This window comes from Poecilia latipinna, unplaced genomic scaffold (assembly GCF_001443285.1).
Source record: "Poecilia latipinna isolate Pla-1442-1.1 unplaced genomic scaffold, P_latipinna-1.0 Scaffold645, whole genome shotgun sequence".
Lineage (NCBI taxonomy): Eukaryota > Metazoa > Chordata > Actinopteri > Cyprinodontiformes > Poeciliidae > Poecilia > Poecilia latipinna.
In genome coordinates, this window is record NW_015113261.1 from 77,909 (window position 1) to 97,228 (window position 19,320).

At 40.5% G+C, this 19,320-nt stretch overlaps 1 protein-coding gene across 1 annotated transcript in view; it reads right to left on the reverse strand.

Annotated features, from left to right (window-relative positions):
* notch1b (notch receptor 1b) overlaps nt 1–18,684 on the reverse strand; it is a 53,061-nt gene extending 34,377 nt beyond the window's left edge. Inside the window, exons 1-4 of the mRNA XM_015043680.1 lie at nt 18,286–18,684; nt 17,531–17,612; nt 1,773–2,035; nt 1,361–1,696 (exon numbers count right to left, since the gene is read on the reverse strand). Coding sequence (XP_014899166.1) covers nt 1,361–1,696; nt 1,773–2,035; nt 17,531–17,612; nt 18,286–18,346 — 742 coding nt within the window. The 5' untranslated portion in view covers nt 18,347–18,684. The remainder of the gene's footprint in view (nt 1–1,360; nt 1,697–1,772; nt 2,036–17,530; nt 17,613–18,285) is intronic.
* Nucleotides 18,685–19,320: the final 636 nt, after the last annotated feature.

Genomic DNA, 19,320 nt, shown 5'->3' on the forward strand with positions numbered 1-19,320 from the left:
TATATATATATATATATAAATATTAAAGAGACAGAGCTCAAAAGGCTACAGTTTCATTCATTTATGGATGGATGGATGGATGGATAATGCATCTCCAAGATGCATTATCGTGTTAAATTGGGGTTAAAATGTTTAAACGTCTCAGATAATCCAGAAAGTCGCCTTCGTGTGTTTCAAAGAACAGGAGATAATCCTGAGAAGGATTGGAGAGCCGCCAACGATTGCACAAGAGCATCTGAACTGACTAGGAAAAAGAGAGTAAACACATCGCTCTTGTGTGGCGGAGGGTTGTGCATGCCGGAGCTTTCCTTCTTTCCACCATGTGAAACGGATGTTGTGCCTTGGCCATTTCCTCACGATAAGCTCCCGATGCCTTCCTGCTCCGCTTGGTTCACACACAAAAGCACAAACACACGAGTGTGCATGCACACCGAGGACACAACATAAGCAGGAAAAAACCAAGCCTTAGATGACATCACCGCCTAACCAGCAAGGAGTCCTGATCATTTTAGCTCCTCGGTTGGGTTAGGAAATGACTCACTTCACTGCAAAAACACAAAATCCTACCAAGTATTTTTGGTCTAGTTTCTACTGCAAATACCTTAGGACACTTGAAATAAGACAAAACTAATACAAGTAACTTTTCAGTTAGATATATGAGCTGCTGGCCATGCACAACAACAGATGCGCAGTTAAGTCACCGTACATCTTTGAAAAGCAGAAGTACAGCCTCCTGCACAAACAACAAGAATTCAGCAAGTGGATGGTAAGTCACCAACAAACAGCCACAACACAGCAGTAAAACCAGCAGACCAAACATGCTGGAGCTCCGTCCGGGTTGCTAGGTAACGGGCTGGGCTTCACTTGGGTTGCTAGGTGACAGGCAGGCTGATTAGTATTTGAAAGGTTTTTGAAATGGCTCATTTTCCAAACACCTAAAAACATTAATTTATTGCCAAAAGTTGTCTGGTGGTTTTTCACCAGGCAAGTAGAAAGATGTGTAAAATGTGAATTTTGCTCAATAAGTCCCCTTTAATATTAACAAATTATTTCATTTGAAAACATTTTTCTCATGTTATAAGTAGAAAGTGACATGGCTTGTTTAATCTACTTAAAATAAGCCAAAAGTTACTTGTAAGTTAGTTTTGCCTTTTTTTTAAGTGTACTAGAACATTTTCACTAGAAACTCGACCAAAATACTTGGCAAGATTTAGTTTTTTTCCAGTGTTCAGTCACTCCTTAATTTATATTTGAATTAGTTTCACCTAGTAAGTATTTTTAATATTTGCCTGAGGTTGAACGAGGTGTAATGCCTTTAGCTAGACTTGATTGATTTTAAATACAAAGTCTCTAAAGTTACCTGGTACACAGGAGCACTCGTAGCTGGTTTCCCCCCTCTGGATGCAGGTGCCTCCATTCAGGCAGGGCGACGGGTTGCAGGGCAGGTAGCGGCTCTCGCAGTGCTTCCCCGTGAACTCCGGAGGACACTGGCACCTGTAGCTGCCGACCTCGTTGATGCACAGCCCGCCGTTTTTGCAGCGTGGTGGGACGCTGTCGCACTCGTTGATGTCCTGGTTGCAGGTTTGTCCGAAGAAGAACGGGGTGCATGTGCAGATGAAGGTGGAGTCAACGGAAGAGCAATGGCCGTTGGCACATGGGTTGGAGGCACACGGGTCGGCTGTCGCGCAGTCTTTACCTGAGGTCGCAGGAAAATTGCATCCAGTCTTAGCTGTCAGTAATGAGCTTGTTATGACAAGCTACTTGTCTCTTACCTGTCCATCCAGGTGGGCAGCGGCACCTGTACCTCAGTAGACCATCTGCCTCACAGGTGCCTCCGTTGCGGCACGGCGAGCTGAGGCAGGCGATATTGACGGGCGTCATGCAGCGGCGGTCGGTGTAGCCCGCTCTGCAGGTGCAGTTGAAGTCCACCGTGTTTCCCTTGGAGACGGCCCGACACGTGCCTCCGTTCATACATGGCACGTTGTTGCACGGGTCATGAAACTGGCACCGGCTCCCCACGTATCCATCTCGGCATCTGGACACAAGCAGTTAGTGTGGTCAGCAACAACTATGATTTATAGGAGTTTGAAAACAGGGTGGGTTATGATTTTGGTGCTGGACTCAGGCCTAATCATGACTCAGAACCTGAAACTGAAAAGTAAGGTAAAGTAAAGTCTTCAGTCTGGTGCTTTGGTATCAACTAGCCCTGACAATTTGTTTACAGACACTTTGCAATTAATTTTGTTAGTTGTTTCTGTTGTTTTGTTCATGCATTTTGGATATTTTAAATGTCTTCCAGTTCCAGGGTTAAATATTCTTTATAATTTAAAGTTTTTTGATTGTTAAGAATGTCTTCTCTCTTTATTATGCTATTGAAAATGGTCTCAAAACAACAATATTGTCGTTTATCGGGACAACAAGGATTAAGTGTTTTATATATTTTATTCTTTCTTTTTTGTTAAGCAATTTAAGTTACAGTTTTTACTGATTCCATTGATGTCTTAGTGAACAATGTGAGATAAAACCACAATATTTAGCACAGCTGACACAGTAAATTGTTAAAATATAAGGTACTTTTTTAATTCAGCATATTAAGACAAAAATTCTTTGTACAAGAAAGAATCAAGTTTTTAAGAAAATTCCCGCCCATCAAGTAACTATTAGTCGATTGATAAGATTAGAAAAGATTACATTTCTTGTCATCACACATTATTTTTGGTTGTACAACAAGATTAATATCGCAGTTTCGCTTGTACAAACAAACAATCAAGACACAACACTACATAGAAGGCTGAACTGGCAGTTCTAACAACCCATAGGAAAACCATCATTTTTTAAACTCATTAATTAATTAAGTCATTTATCGATGACCTGCGTCTCTAGTTTGAGAGATGGACAGGAAACATCCTGTCCGACGGCCCCAGTCCGATGAGAGGGGCAAGAAATTTAGAAAATCAACCCATTTGTGAAAAACAAATCGCAACTTCAGCAGGTCAGCAAATGTCTAACTTTTCTTTAAATAATTTCATCATTATATTAGTAAAAGAAAAAGACTCCACTATCTTTATCCACACAATCAAGCAAATATCCCTCGCTTTATGAGCAACTGCGCTTATAAATCAGTGACTGGAGCAAAAAAGATCCAGCGGCACATCCCTCAGAACCTCTGCTTTAAAAGGCACATCCGCCTCTCTGCCGTCACTCCCAGCGAACAATGTGTGGAGGCTGTAAAACTGGAAAAGGAGGGGAGCGGGACAAACTCCTGTGATGTTTCTCACAGGTTGAGTCTGAGTCATAAACGTCGCGCGGACCCCAGCGAACAAATGCCTGCAGAGAGAGGAGCCTCAGATCACACAGACACATTCACACATTCACAATTACAATGAGGGGAGCCGAGGGCTCGTCCCCAGAGGATGCACACGGCTCAACAAAAGGGCCACACACCTAAAGTCTGAGTGAACAGCGGCGCACACACACTGCAGGATAATACGCAGGAACTTTGCACAGTTGCATGCATCTTATTGTCATTCAGTTCAGTTCTCATAATTACATGCAAATCCATCGATATCAGCTGTTTTCAACCAGCCACAATCCTCTAGTCTTGTCCTTGGAGGTTTTTCTGGTTTCCACAAAGCAGATCTGCCAGCAAGTCTCAATCATTACAAACACAACACATAAAAAAACTACAGTATTTCAGATCTTCTGCCAAATTTTTCTGTTTCAAAAGCTGACACAGGAGAGAATCAGCCATCTCGCATCTCCCCGGGATGAAAAGTGCTCATTCTGACCTTTTGTCAGCACTCATTCATCCTGAGGACAAGGCTTTGCCACAGTGTCCGAGCTGTGAGCCAACATTATGGCAACTTCAAAGCGCTATACCACCACCTCGCTGCTCTTATTCCTTCCTCCGCTGAGAGGATTTGCTCCAGCATCACACAGGCGATGAAAAAATTTCAATCTTCAGGAAAGAAGAGTGAATTTCTTATTCTGTAGTGTCATTTTGTGTTTTTATCACTGTACACTACAAAACCTTACCAAGTGTTTTTGGTTTAGTTTGTAGAGCAAAGATCTCCTGAAATAAGATAAAACTAATTTAAAAGTAACTTTTCAGCAAGATGTAGAGGCTTGTTTTAAGCAAATAATTCCTTAACATTGACTGTTCTATTGGCAGATAAATTAACTTATAACATGGGAAACACTTTGCAAAACAGCAGTGTAGAAGTACTCTGACATTGCACTAAAGTAAAAGTACAAATGAATAGACAAAGTAAAAAAAATACCTGCTTTTAAAAACACTTAAAGTAATGAAAGTAAAAGTACATGCCGAATGCATTCCCTAATGCAATATCACACTGCAAAAACACAAAAAGTATTTCTGTTCTATTTTCTAGTGCAAATATCTTAGTACACTTGAATTAAGACAAAACTAACTTACAAGTAACTTTTCAGCAAAATACAGGGGTTTGTTTAAAGTCAATCATTCCTTAATATCAAAGAAAAATTATTAGTTCCACTGGCAAATGACGGTAATTGACATAAAATATGGGAGAAATGTCTTGCTGTAGGTGAAATAACCTGCATGTGGAACTAGTAATTTTTCATCATTATTAAGGAATGACTGACTTAGAACAAGCTCCTACATCTAGCTGAAAAGTTACTGTAAGTTAGTTTCATCTTAATTCAAAGATATTTACTAACCAAAAATACTTACTAAGATTTTATGGTTTTGCAGTTATTGTGCTTTAAAATCAACCAGCAAATGAGATTGGAGATGGAAATTAGCCACGTGTTCATGTTTATTAATAAATACTGACCCATTTTTAATAATAAACTTGAACTTGAATTATTGTGCTAATTACCATTTCACCAAGAACTTAAAGGAATCCAGCGGTCTATTGACTTTTTAATCTATTTGTGAAGCACCGATTCTTTTTGCACAGTGTAGTGAGTTCAGCCTCTCGCAGACACAATATCATGAAGGAAACATCCTGTCCAGCGGCCTTCCCACGACATCAAAACCCAAAGTGGCTCTGAAATACCTGACTAAACCCGGCGAGGCTGTTAGCCCTGAGGGGCTGGCAGGACGCGTCCCCAAACATTCCCAGGACGTCCAGCACCTTTGTGTGTGTGGGGGCCGAGCTGCGGCCCCTCTGCGGGGACAGTTGTGTGTTTACACAGGTCCCCCTCTCAGGGGATTACGCAGCCTTCGGACTTTGACAAGGGAAAGAAAACATCACATGCTAGGCTCGATGCAACATAAACAGTAGCAGCCAGCGGTGGCAAGTCATCAAGCACAGATCGAAACGTGGGACCTTGTCTGACTGTCGTGTTATTGATGTCAACAAGAGGATCAAAAGGGAAGCCAAATCTGAGTCAAATGATATCGAAGAAAACAACTATGGAGGCGAAAGGCATCTGAGAATAACAAACCTGTAACAAAGTCCTGTAACTGTGGTACATTTTGCTGGAGGATAAAATGTACCAGAAGTTACTGCGATAAACCAGGGAGATCAAACTCATTTTCATTTTGGGCCATATCAAAAATCTGAATGTTCTTAAATGTACTGATCCACAATGTACTGATAAAATCCACTAAACTGTTAAAATACCAATACATAGCTGTTTGTTTCAGCATTCAGTGTTTCTTAAAATTAAATAATATTGAACATCTTTGGTCAGTCCATCCAGGATTTCATGATTGTATTTGTGTTTTTTTTTAAATCAAAATCACAGATTTTGTGGCACTAATTTAGAAATATTTGTAAGGAATTGTTACAATATTTGCGCTAATGTATGATGTTAAATGTGACTTTATTAATTATTAGCTTGACATCAAGCTAATCTAGTAAGGCTGAGGCAGCAGTCACTTTTTTTTGGCCAATTTTGATTTAAAAAATTGCAGTATAAAAAATCTGGAAAAAATGTGGAGATCTGTTGATTTTATGGATTTGTGAAAAACTGGAGGGACTTATTGATGTAATTTGGAGTCTTAGAGGGCCACATAAAAAGCTGCAGCGGGCCAGATTTTGTCCCCAGGCCTCGAGTTTGACCCGTGTGCGATAAACAATACTATTGTTGTTTTGAGACAATTTTCAAGTGGTCCTATTGTGATAACGATGAAAAATGATGGTGAAAAACATCTTTATTAGGATTTTTAGCTTCCTTAGTGCCACCAACACAAATGCTGTTCTTGAAAAATGTTTTTCAGGACTAAAGAAGTTTGATTTATAGCAAAAAAAAAAATGCACAAATTAAAAAAATGTGATAATTTTTTTAATTTGGGGGCCACAAAAGAAGTCAGTACAAGGCCCACAAATGGCCCACAGGCCTCAGTTTGGACACCCTTGCTCTAATACAATCAGCAACATGTCAAATTCTTCCACGTATCAAGTGTCATAAAGAACAGTAGAGGCATGTGTGCTACATATCTGAGGCGGGGGGCTTCTCTGGGAGGGAGGCCGGTCCGATTAAACCCCAGCGGTGGCGAGTGCTTGAGTCGTGAGGCGCCACACGAGCTTGCTGGAAAAAGGCCGCAGGGAGCAGGTGCGCATGTTAATGAGGAGACAGCAGCTGCTGCCCCGGCCAGCCGCCCCCCACCCCACCCCCTTCGTCTCTCATGTCTGCCTCCTTCCTGCATCCTACTGTCCTCTATGTGCACAAAACATCCCAATAAACTCAAAAAAATAATTTTATCACACTTCTTATATCAAATAAGGAATGAATCCAAGCTGGGACCTTCAACGTAGAGTGGATATCTGAATGGCCGGCCTCTTTCGTACGTTCTTCTAAGCGAAACAAGGAACAAGAGAAGAGGGAGCATAAGTGGGTCCATTGCCAACCCCCCAACTCCCCATTCAACGCTCGCTCCAGGCCCGGCGTATTCAGCTGTTACACCTCCTCTTTCCTCTCATTTCCCTTTTTCTTTCTCCTCCCAGTGTCTCAGAAAAATCTTTCTATGAAACGTCCTCTGTTCCTGAACTGGCCCGCGCTGCTGGTTTCACTTCCTCTCTTAAAGTCCGAACAGTTGCTGGCATCCAATCCTTCATCTCTGTGCTCCTTCCTTCCCGCCAAAACCGGGTCGCTCCACTCCTGTCTAACCGCCTCTTTTCAGTGGCGAGACGTCACATTCAGATTTATAACTGATGCTAAATGCCCTCCTCAGACTTTCTTCCAAGTGACTCCGAATAGATCCCGCACTTTTCTTTAAGTGTTTGGGGCCAAGAGCAAGTGAAACCAAAGCTGAAAATCCAAAACACACACAAACAGCAGGAGAAACAAAAGAGTCTGGAAGAAAGGCAACTGAAACGGGCTCTCAAAAGGAGAAAGGGGAAGCTGGTTGAGAAGGAATTTTTACTCTAAAGAGTCTCCTGGCCTGATTTTTACCCTCAATAGAAGCTCGTGACCAGCTGCACATCGTGTTTCCTGAAAAAAAAACATCTTAGAGGCTTTGAAACTTCACACAACAGCAGTGGTGAAGTACTCAAACACTGTAATTCAGTCAAAGTGCAAGTAAACAGACAAAGTAAACAAATATGTGCTTTTAAAAATAATTAAGTATTGAAAGTAAAAGTACTTGCTTAATGTATTCCCTAATACAGTATCACAATACAAAAACACAAAATCTTAATTATTTTTGGTTTAGTTTCTAGTGTGAAATGGAAATAAGGCAGATGGTTAATTTCCATCTCTGGTCTAATTGGAAGGTTGATATTAAAGCACAATAACTGCAAAAACATTAAATTTTAGCAAATATTTTGGTCTATTGTTAGTGCAAATGTCTTAGTACACTTGAATTAAGCAAAAATAACTTTTCAGCAAGTAATAGGAGCTTGTTTTAAGTGAATAACTCCCTAATATTGATTTTAAAAAAAGTACTACTTCACTGGCAGATTATTTCAAACTTGGACCAGAGTTTGCTTTCAAACTTATAAGCAAATTAAAAAAAAAAAACTTGCAACGTGAATAAGCTTGAATAAGCAATAAATTAATTGCATAATAAAGTAAAACCAGACAGAGCATTTTCATTTGGGTTATCGTTTGTTTTCCACTTTCCACTAAAGACTGGATGTCAAAATTCTGGTGAACTGGCAACTATTGACCTGGACATTTTTGTTTCAAGAGAAATCAGTACTCACTTTATTTATTGTTCCATGTGTTTTAAGTACTGTAATGCATTATTTGTACTGCAAAACAGTTGAAAGTCTCGCACAAAGCCGAGAAGACAAACAGAGAGACGGCGCACCCTCAGGTTGATGGAAGCTCTATGCAAACACGCTCCAGCTGAGGCGCTAACAGGAAGTCAACTGCAGCACACGCTGTGCAAAGAATGCTAACAGTTTGCTCTTTAACCTGGCAAAAACTTATAAAAAAAAAAAAAAAAAACACACACTTGCCTCAAAACAGCTTTCAAAGACATAAAATCAACTGCTTCCAGAAGGTCTTAAAGGTGAACAAGGCACAAGATATTCAGAGACTTCTTTATTGAGTCCTTTCTGTATTCAAAGCAAACAGAGCAAAGCAGCTGCTTCAACAAGAGAAATCTGGTGGCCTGCAGAGCCAGATAATCTCAACAGCGGCAGGTAAAGGTAAATAAAGAAGACATGAAAAGACAGGCACAAATCAGAAGCTGAGCAAATATCAGGTGTTTGGGAGGTGTAATGTAACTGCAGGACAGAAGTGGAGCGATCTCCGTGGTAAGGACGATACTGTTATTATCTCCTGTGTCATCCCTGAACCCGGCTGCCGTCATTGTTCTCCTCCGCGCTCACTTCTCTTCTTCGCATGCTCCCGCAGTAGCCCATGGCAACAGGTCTGCGCCGCCACGGACGGGACGCACGAGAGCGCCTGGGCGGCGGCTCGAGCCTGCAGCAGATGTTGTGGTGACATCTGACCCCGGGCCTGGCGTCACTCTTAAAGGGGTTTTCCTGACTGCCGGGCCAATCTGCCATCTGCCATCTTTCTGAGGTCACACGCAGATGGAGAGATGTAATATGTGGGCTACACATGTGCACTGTACACAAATAAAAGCCCAGAGTGAGTATACAGATTCAGGCAGCTGCATGGAGATCGCTTTGGATGCTTTTTAAGAGGCTTAGTGAATTAGGTTGTCTATTTATTCAATTATTGTGACATGTAAAGCTCTGTGGGACACAAAGTCAGCGTCTGGTTACATGTAAATATTCCCTAATTTTATTAATAACTGTCAAAATGTGACTAATACTCAGACAACACTAAAAAATTTATAAGTTAAAACGAAAACATATCAAGTTAAAAGAAACTTCTTTAATCTGTCATGTAATTTAGATTTTAATTTGGATTATTACAGTATGAAACTACTGAATGTACAGAATAATTTGTCCAACTAAAGGAAAAGATTAGGGCAGGAGATGTGCCAAAGAACGGCTCTGGCCGGACATGAACCAGGGAGGCCACTGTTTTACTGGAACATTTCTTCTTAAACGTTCAACCCAACAAGATACAATTACTTTATTGTTTGTCTTTGGGTTTTCTCACACTACACCTGGTCTGTTTTCTGTAATTCTCCAGTTTTCTCATTGGTGTAATTACATCTTAACAGGTTGCCAAAACAGGTTTCACAAAGGAACGCTTTCAAAACTGCTCATTGCTGCAGTCGTGGTGGTCCCAAGATTTAAAGGGCTTTCACTAAAATGTCAGGCTGTTTTCACAACTCAGTCCGGTACGCTCGGTTCGACTGGGATCCAAACTTCTAGCATTCGTTACATTTCCAGCAGGAGAGGTTCACTTTCTCACTGCACTATGTCAAACAATCCAAACTAATTAAAAAATCTGTTCCCATCCTTGCCTGTGGTGGTGCTGCACCAAGAACCACTGAAGGAAATGACACAAAACAATCTAAAGAAGACACAGAGTGCAACTTCATTCATCATGAAATCTAAACAGAAATGGAGTAGCGTGAGAATTTAGTGGTTGGAGGATTTGGTAAAAGACCACAAGCCATTTCTCAATCTAGCATTAAACTCTTGTGTTTGTTTTGGTTGTATTTACCCAAAATACCCTGCGCTATAGTCCGCTTCCTGCTTTTGGTGCAGTCTACAGTTCACTTGGTGTTCACACATGAATTCATTTGGCTCATTTCAAGCAAACCAAGACCAAGGTCTAAAGGCAGACCAGAGTTTCCTTTCTTGTTCCGCAGAAGAGTTTGATTGCGTATTCACACCTTCCCAAACAAACCAGACTTTCTAGGCAAACAAGCAAGAGTTCGATTAAAGTGAACTAAACAGGGCTGGTGTAGTACCGCAACCACCAAAGGAATAGCTACAAATCCAAGAAGGACACTCTAAAAATCCTTATATATATAAAGTTGTAGACATTATTACAGTTATAATAAACAATAGGTTTGTTACCAGCAGTAGTGATGGTAGTTACTGTCATCTGTTTGGAAAACGTACTTAGGCCGACAGCCTCATGTCTGGTTTGGTTTTTATATCTCACATTGGCTGTGATTTAAAAAACCGGCGTTTTTTCTTTGATGTCTCAGGCGTCTTCATCTGGGAGTCAAACTGGGTTAGTGGACCATGTTTGTACCTCTGACTTCCCTTCTCTTCATCCTGTCTGTCCCCCACCACCGCCCCACTACTTCTCATTTCCTGGCCGTTTGCTTCTGTGCCTCGGCTAAGTCCTCTTTAGTCTTGTCTGATTTGTTTTAAAAGCTTCGCCCAAGGGGAGAGGGGCCTCTCCTCCCTGTTTTTCTCCCCTTTTCCTGCCCTCTCTTGTGCTTTCCCAGCAGTGTGTATCGTGGCTCACCAGAGTGTCAACTTTACCACCACAAGAGAAGAAAGTTAGACATAGCTGCAATCACACAAATTGACTCTATTGGGATAAAAAAATAGCCTGGTAAGCAGAAATAATTCTGTTGGAAAATCCATGACTGTTTTTAGGGTAACTGGATTTACCGCTGAATCCCAACTGGCCGCAGAAATTACAGGACTCTCCAGCTCTTGCCCTCTCCTTAAGTTCATCACTTTTTTCCTTCCTCTGTAATCGTACAGGAGAGCTGACCTGGCCGGCCCACATCTGGCAGCCTTCATTAGTGACCCTGTGAATCTCGGAGCAACACGGGATGCAGCCCATGGGAAAGAACCAGCTCCCCCCAGGGACCAAACACTCAGTGTGTGTGTGTGTGAGGAAGTATTTTCTGAGAGTCGCAGTCGCCCTAATGACTTCTGCCACAGCCTGTTTTACGAGGCTGGGAACGACTTACAGAAGTTTAAAGGTGACACTGAAGCCTCGGGTTGTTAATGTATGTGTTGAGGAGAAAAATCCCATCTTTACTTCCTGTCTGTGCTAAATGACTCCATTTTTTCCCAGTGGATATACATTAAAGTTGCAGCTAAGGATTACTACAGTAATCGAGTATTCTATCGATTATTCTGATGATTAATCGAGTAATGGAATAAAAAAAATTGGATCGTTCTGCAGATTTTTCATTTAACAACTTATTGTTATTTAATGTTATTTGGCACAACATTAAAATACATAAAAATGGCAAATAAATATTTAAATTCCTTTTTTAAAATAAGAAAATAAACAGTTTATTACCTAAAATGCAACAACACAGCATTTTTTACTCCTAATATCAACATATGAAAAGCTCAAACTTTTCTATTTGAATCAACATCAATACTGTGTAGAGCTGATCTGTTGATAAATTTTTCAAATTATTAATCAACAGTATTTGATGTAATACATACATTACAAACAAAATGTATATTTTTTGACTTAATTACTGCTCTGAGTATGTTGCTCTTTCATCAAGTGGCCTTTTTTGGGTCTGTATACTCCAGTTAATGATTATTCAATTACTAAATTAGTTGACGATTTTGACAATTGATTAATCCGATTAATTGTTTCAGCCCTAATATACATTCATTTATTTAATAGTAGCTATTTATATATCTCTATGCCAGTTTACCAGTTATTCACATCTGTTTTTGTTGAGCTTATCTGCCTCGGCAAAGATCTAAAAATCAGCCACCGTCCTCTGTTGCTCTGCTGTGAGGGAGCTTTCACTGACAGACCCAAAAGGTCGTGCTGCACGTTCACAGTTAACAATAGTCACTCCATTGCTGCCAGCTCAGCAACTTTACTATATTTAGCAACATTTCAGACAAAACAATCAGCATTGTCCAAAATCAGCATCGGCAAGTAAGGCTATTTAAAGATCGGCAATTGCCGATCTTTAAATAAAACTGCAATCGGTGCACTCCTGGTAACAAATGTTCTCTTCCTGTAGTTTCTCAAGTTTTCTGTTTTCTTACTGAAGTGTAACAGTTAAATTAAGCAATTCAAAATATTCTCACAGTCACAGTGGATTCGATTGGGGAACAAAATCCAAACATTTGTTACATTTTCAGTGCGGTTTACTTTCACTGAAAATGAAACCGCATTTTCATTGCACTGTCAAACGATCCAAATTAATTGAAAAACCTGTTTCCCCACTCGACTGTGGGGGCACTGTAGCAACAACTACTGAAAGAAATTTCACAAAAACCTGTAAAGAAGACACTGAGTATGACTTCCTTCTTCAAGAAATGTAAACAAAAGTGGAGTGGCGTCAGATTTTAGTGGTCGTAGGATTTGTCTGTGGAAAAAGACCACGAGTCATTTCTCCCTGTACACTAGACACAAGCGTTTGTTTTGGTTGTATTTACTCAGAAGGCCCTGTACTAAAGTCCGCTTCCTGCTTCTAGAGTGGTCACTGGTCCACTTAGCCTTCATAAATGAACTCGAATTCACCAGAGTTCACTTCAACCAAACAGAGAACTGTGTGTTTAGGTGGACCAGAGTTTGCTTTTTTGGTCTACTTCAGAGTTTGATAACACACTCACACCTCCGCAAACAAAGCAAACTTTCCAGACAAACAAACTCGATTAAAATGGACTAAACAGGTGGGTGTGAATGCAACCTTAAACAATGTGCTTGTCATTTGGATAATCTCATTTATAATCATGGAGGAGATTGTAAAATTCTGACTGGTAGATACCATACTGTAAAATTTAAATTATTGTTTAATTTCCAATTGATTTCCATAAAAGCCCATCTCTTCCCTTTCTCCTAAGTCTTCAGAGAATGACTTGTGTCCGGTAGTGTGTAGAGTAGAGAGACTAAAAGCTAAAAAACACCTGGCAGACTTCGTCAATCTGTTTTTGTGTGGAGCTCAATGGGCAAAAACCACAAGTAATCATGGGTATTAAGGAGCATGCTGCTGTCTGGATGAGTGGATGGCCCACATGGTTGTTATACTTCAACCCGCAAGCAGGTGGTCTGGGATGAGGAAAATAATAGAAAAGAGGAAGTGTGGCTCAAAGTACCTTTGTTTCGCAAACACACACACACACACACACACACATACACACACTGTCAGTAACTCCAATCAGAGTTTATGTGATTTGTCTTGGCATATATGCCAAACATCCACTGCGCAGAGGATCCCTACCACCAAGTCGCTTCTTTTGGCCAGAAAACTCCTCTCATCGGCCAAAGGGAACCCAACTCTGGTGACGGCGGCCATATAAAAGCCTTGCACTATGTGTTTCTGCTTGTGTGATGATATGATCAGATACGGCACCTGTTCTTCCCTCAGACCACTTGGAGGCTGCTTCCTGACTCTGAATACGAGCGCAGAGGGGGGAGCGCAGGACGTGAGGGGGAGTTAAGATAGACTCATCTGACTGGGGCAAACAGAGGTGCCATTGAAGAATGCCCAGAACTGGAGGGACAAGGGTTCACTTTCATCGAGGTAAATGAATACTGTAGCAGGGACACATACCAGTGAGGAATTAATGGCTCAGATTGTTATCGGAGGCATCACTTGCTCAAACCCCTAAAAAGTCAACAGGTTTCAGCAGCAAAATTTAAGCCCTCAGGTTTTTAAACCCTTAATGGCTGCTGTTCTCCTTAACACCTCAAGTCCCACGATATAAATGCAACAAAAAAAAAAAGAGGAACAGATATGACTGCTAAACCCTCCTGCAGCAATAGGAGTTTCAACTGTGTTAGTTAACAATTAATTTATCTAAAATTTAATAAATGTTTTATTTTTTGTTTAAATCTTAATCTTGTGTCAAATTAGTGACTTCCTTCGGAAAACTTTCCAATACTTTCCATCCATGACAACTTAAACGGTAGGTGCAAACAGATGCTTTCAACAATCAGGTCAACTGAGGTGAGTCTTACACAACTGAGAGCTCAAGCATCTGCTTAGGTCATATTTACATAAAGTGGTTTGCAGAAGTCCTAACGTTGGCCCGTTCTTTAATAAGGTTTTATAAAGTCTTCCTGTAGATTGGATGCTTTTCACGCACTAAATTATTCACATTTTCACTTGAACTTATGAATCATCCAGCAGTAGAAAGTCTGTTAGATTCCCCTAAGGATACACCAGGGTACTGTCACAACACAAAAGGTAATTTAAGAGAGAACCAGTTTTAAATTGGATAGTTAAGTACTTTTGTCTCTAATATCCTGTCATAAAGACCCAGTCTGATTCTGTTTTGTCTTTTTGTTTTTTTTTGTAACACTTTATTTGAAGGGGTGTGCGTAAGACTGACATGACACCATCATAAACATGACATAACACCTGTCATGAACATAAAGAAGTCTTCATGAATGTTCATGACAGTTGTCATGAAGTGTCATTCAGTAAATAATGCCTCCTTTAATGCAAAGTTGCTGTAAAAGTTGCATTAAAAGTCCGTTAAAAGTGCCAACTTTGCGTGATTTTGTAAATTGTGATAATTCAATGCAAAGTTGCCATATTTAATGGACTTTTAATGCAACTTTTAGAGCAACTTGGCATTAAAAGTGTCATTATTTACCGAATGACACTTCATGACAACTGTCATAAACATTCATAAAGACTTCTTTATGGTGTCATGTCAGTCTTATGCACACCCCTTCAAATAAAGTGTTACCTTTTTTTTTTTAGTTAAATCAAAACAGTTCCAAACGGAACAGTTTGACAAAAAAAAAAAAAAAAGCATTTTAGCACCATGAAAATAATCTACTGACTAAAAGGTTGGCAAAACAGCAGATGATCAACTTACAGGGAAGGTTTAACTTGTTCAATGTGAGGTTCTTTTAAACAGTCATAAGCATCGAGCAACTTACCTGCAGTTGTCATTTTGAAAAGAATAAATAAACCTCAAACTCTCACTGCCAGCTAAGCAAGGCTGGTGGTATCAACTCACTCACTCTTTGGTTACCTAGCAACAACTTGAGTAAGTTGTGGTTACCTAGCAACAGTCTGTTGAGTGGTTACAGAGCAGTTTCAGGTTTCACCATCATGCCTCATAACTGATTAAAAATACAGAGCCTCGTAGAGCGAAGGAAGAAAATAAGCACAGGAGCTCAAGAGGAAACTGCAGATAAAATGGGTAAATTAATGTCATCATTTGGGCAGTGTTTCAGATGTTTAAAACAAAAAATTAATCAATAATTATCAACACATCGACTTGTATGAAACGTTTGTGTAGTGATACCTTTTTCAGCCATATCGCCGTGCCAAACGAAGAGCACTACCAGCATTGTTCTTGTCTAAAACATAAAATGAAGTAAAATGTTTTTGTATGGCCCTGCTTAGATCAACCATTAGCTTACACAAATTAAAGATGTCTATAGAGTTATCTACTGCAATACAGTAGAGCCCCACTGGTTCAGTATTTGCATACTTTTATTTTTTAATGCAACACAATTATTTGCGGGCAATTCGACTATGTTTATGTGGAGCTGTGTATCTAAAATATTTTAAGAACATGTAGCTGGAAAAGCTGAAATACGGAGGTGAAATGCTACATGACATGCTAAGCAGTCATGCTAAGCAGGAGCCATTCACTTTCATTGGTGCTCATTGTTTGTATGACTAACAATCACAGATTCAAAGATAAGGAAGATAAAAATGTGTACTGGACATAAAATTAGTGAAAAATATGACAAAATCAACATAACTTTAAAAACAAGAGATATTATTGATTAAATAACTTTAAATTCTTAACAAAATAAGGATATTAAAGGTGGGTTACAACTTTTCCAGTTTTGTACTAATGTACAAAACATGAAACAACCTACAAAACTTGAAGCTTTGGTTTTTGAGCACCAAATCATCATCACCAGTTCACATCACTCTGCAATCAACACAGTGGCAAAGGAGGTATGTGATCCCTCAACAGCATCCTTCCTCGCCCCACATCGAGTCAGCCCGATATCTCTCATCTCCCTGGGCAGAAAGAAGCTCTGCTCTGAACTGCTTTGATTTGGGTCATCCATTGTACTACTGGAATCTGCAAGATATTATTTCTGGTCTGGACTGCTTCAGCTCAGTTCCCGCCTTCAGAAGGCATCACCGACTGGCTGTGTAATATGAAAGCAGCTCTTAAGCTTGTTAGTTAATCATCTTTGAGAAAATGTAAAGGGACAAATTATCAGCAGCTAAAATAATCAAAGTATCCAAACTTTGAAAATCTGCCCAAGTTTTGACAATCCTTGAACTTTTTACTGATCATTCATTGCCACAAAAACAACCATCACAAGAAGAGTGTAACACGGAAATACACAATCATTCGCTTGGCCTTGTGTGCCCGCTCAAACCCGACCCAATGTCCATCTCAGTTTATAATTGGAGACGTCTGAGGAGTGGGACAGTGCAGGGGCACAATGATGGCTTTGTGGCCCAGTGGGAAGGTGGGGTGTGTGTGAGTGCGTGTGTGTGAGCGACGAGTGAATACATGACCGGGCCAAATTAAGATGTGGCGGAGGGCCAAGATGACTGCCCACTTGTTGCTGTCCGAAGCTTTGACCCGGTCGGCACAATCATTCAGCAGGGAGTGAACCTGACTGCTGCTGCTCATGCCAAGGTGGGCATTTAAACAAGAAAGCAAAAGAAGGTATGGGTTTACACTTAAACTTTAAAAAATACACATTTAGAAACCTTTTCTCCATTTTTAATGGGTTATAAAGCGTCAAGCCATCTGTCTTGGGCAATCAGAGAGAGTGAGCACTGAGGGCTTTTGAGGAGGGGACAAACTCCCAAGAGAAGGGTGTGAGGGGGGTGGCAAAAGGACGGGGCTTGAGGGTCTCTCTGGGAAGCCTCTCCCAGATTAGTCACACAGAATTAATCGCAGAGCAGAACAATGGTCGCCGAGCTTCTGGCAAACCCAGCTGTCGCTCCGTGAAAGAAAAGAAAAACAAGATTTAGGGCCGGAGAGGAGTTTGGCTGGAGAGACGACAGAATGTGGTGGCAGTAACACATACCCAAACACAGTATCTCACGGTGACCCCCTGCCCTCATCAGAGTCCACCACTCATTTCACTCTACATCCTCTGACCATTTGCCACCCAGAAATAGCTCCAGCAGTGTGAGCGCACACTGCTTCATCTTCTTCACATGCAAACCCCAAAACCTCTGAGTCATGTCAGACTCCACAATCCCACATTCCAACTCTTCTGTGCAGGCATTCGTCATACAGAAGACAGATGTGGACGTTACACTTACTTGCACTCTCCATTGCCATCTGGAGTTGCTTCACACCTCCCCTGGTTCAAACAAGACTCTGTGGGCATGGAGCATCTCAGACCTGCAAAAGCAACATTTTAACACATGTGTACTCTGCAAAACATCCTGAGTTTATTTTTAACAAAGCAAAGTTTTGAGGTAAGGCAGCAGAAAAAGCTGTGGAAGATTTACTTCTCACACAAGAATTTGAAATTGCCTCAGTAATGCTTCTTAAATGTGATGTCTACCTGCGACATCTACTGCTACCTCAGGGTGCAGTTTGGCATCAGCATGCTCTAAAACGCAGCTTGACAGAAGATGAAAAATTTGACTAACACAACAGTGCAATCGCACCAAAACACTACAAGTCTAAACCGCAGAAGCTTACATTCACACACTAGTGAGGAAAAAAAAAGTTTTTGGTTTTTGCTGGATAAGTCTGGAACAGCTGCCTGAGCAAAAAAAAAAAAAAATTACCCAGGAGAGGAGAGTTAAGGAAAAGACGTGTTATTAATATTATTAATAATAATAATAAGACAACAAGTGCAACATATCAGAAAAGTACATGTAAAAGGATCTATGTTGGCAGCTCGGTATAACAAATCTACGCCTTGTGTTCAGGAAGTTGGAGAAAGTTTCCCAGGCTGACACGAAAGTTATAAAACAGGTTAAGATTATATCGAAGCTACAACAAAACTACACTTTTCCAAATATATTGTGAGGCATTAACGAACCGAAAGCTCCCCGTCTCTCACCTCGTGTTTCTCCTATCAGCGACAACAGGAAAGTTAGTTTCACTAACAAAAAAATATGCATTCCTCCTGGTTTAAAAAGATTATACAAATCCACGTGGGTCTTTTCATAGATCCAATATTATGTCTTCCTCCTTGACAGGGAAAAAACAAACCCTCTACGTTCACCCAAGAGTATATCCACAGAGAGTTGGGGGGGGGAAGTGAAGCGGACACCCGGCATGAGACGTTGTCACTTCAAGTCCCGAGTTGGAAATGATTTGAGGGACGAAAGTCTCCATCCGCTGCTCTCCGCTCTGAAGGGGCGTTTTTCCTCCACACCGACACGCTAACAATCACATAGTTGTTCCCCAGACAGGCACAAGCTGTGCAGCTTGATGAAGAGATAGCATGGAGTTTGTTTTTTGTGTCCCCCAGCGGTTTTCCCACGTACTAAATGCGTTAATTAGCTGATACTTGTGGAACATCAGCGCCAAAGGTTTTCCTCAAGATGCTAGCTGCTGGGATGCTAGCTCATGCACGATGCTAAATAAAAACAGTAAAAACATAAATGACAAGTTGGGCTCTACATATATTTTCTTCACCAGTTTTATACCAGATGAAGTCAAAGTTTACTACATTACTTTTGGAATCTTTTAAAATAATGTAGGCTATCTTATATTTTTTTAATTTAGGATACTGATAAATTTTGCAAATCTTTCTTTTATCATCTAAATATGGCTGTAATATGTCACTTAAAAAAATATATACTTTTTTAACATTTGTTAAAATTATTAGAATAATTGATAATGAAAAAAGTAGAGCTCCTCTACTTTCTCCTAGTATGAACTGCATTAATAAGTCACTCAATCAGAAACAACCACAGATAGGAGGAGGGCGTTAGTGCTGTCAATCACTCTTGTGCATAGCCTGCTAGAAATGCTAAGTCTAGTTAGCATTCCACCAATGATGGATAAAATGCTTTAGTGGAATGGTAAGCTCTTTCGCGGCCTTAAGCATATTAGGCAGCAATGATTCAAAGCGCTAAATGGCTCCTCC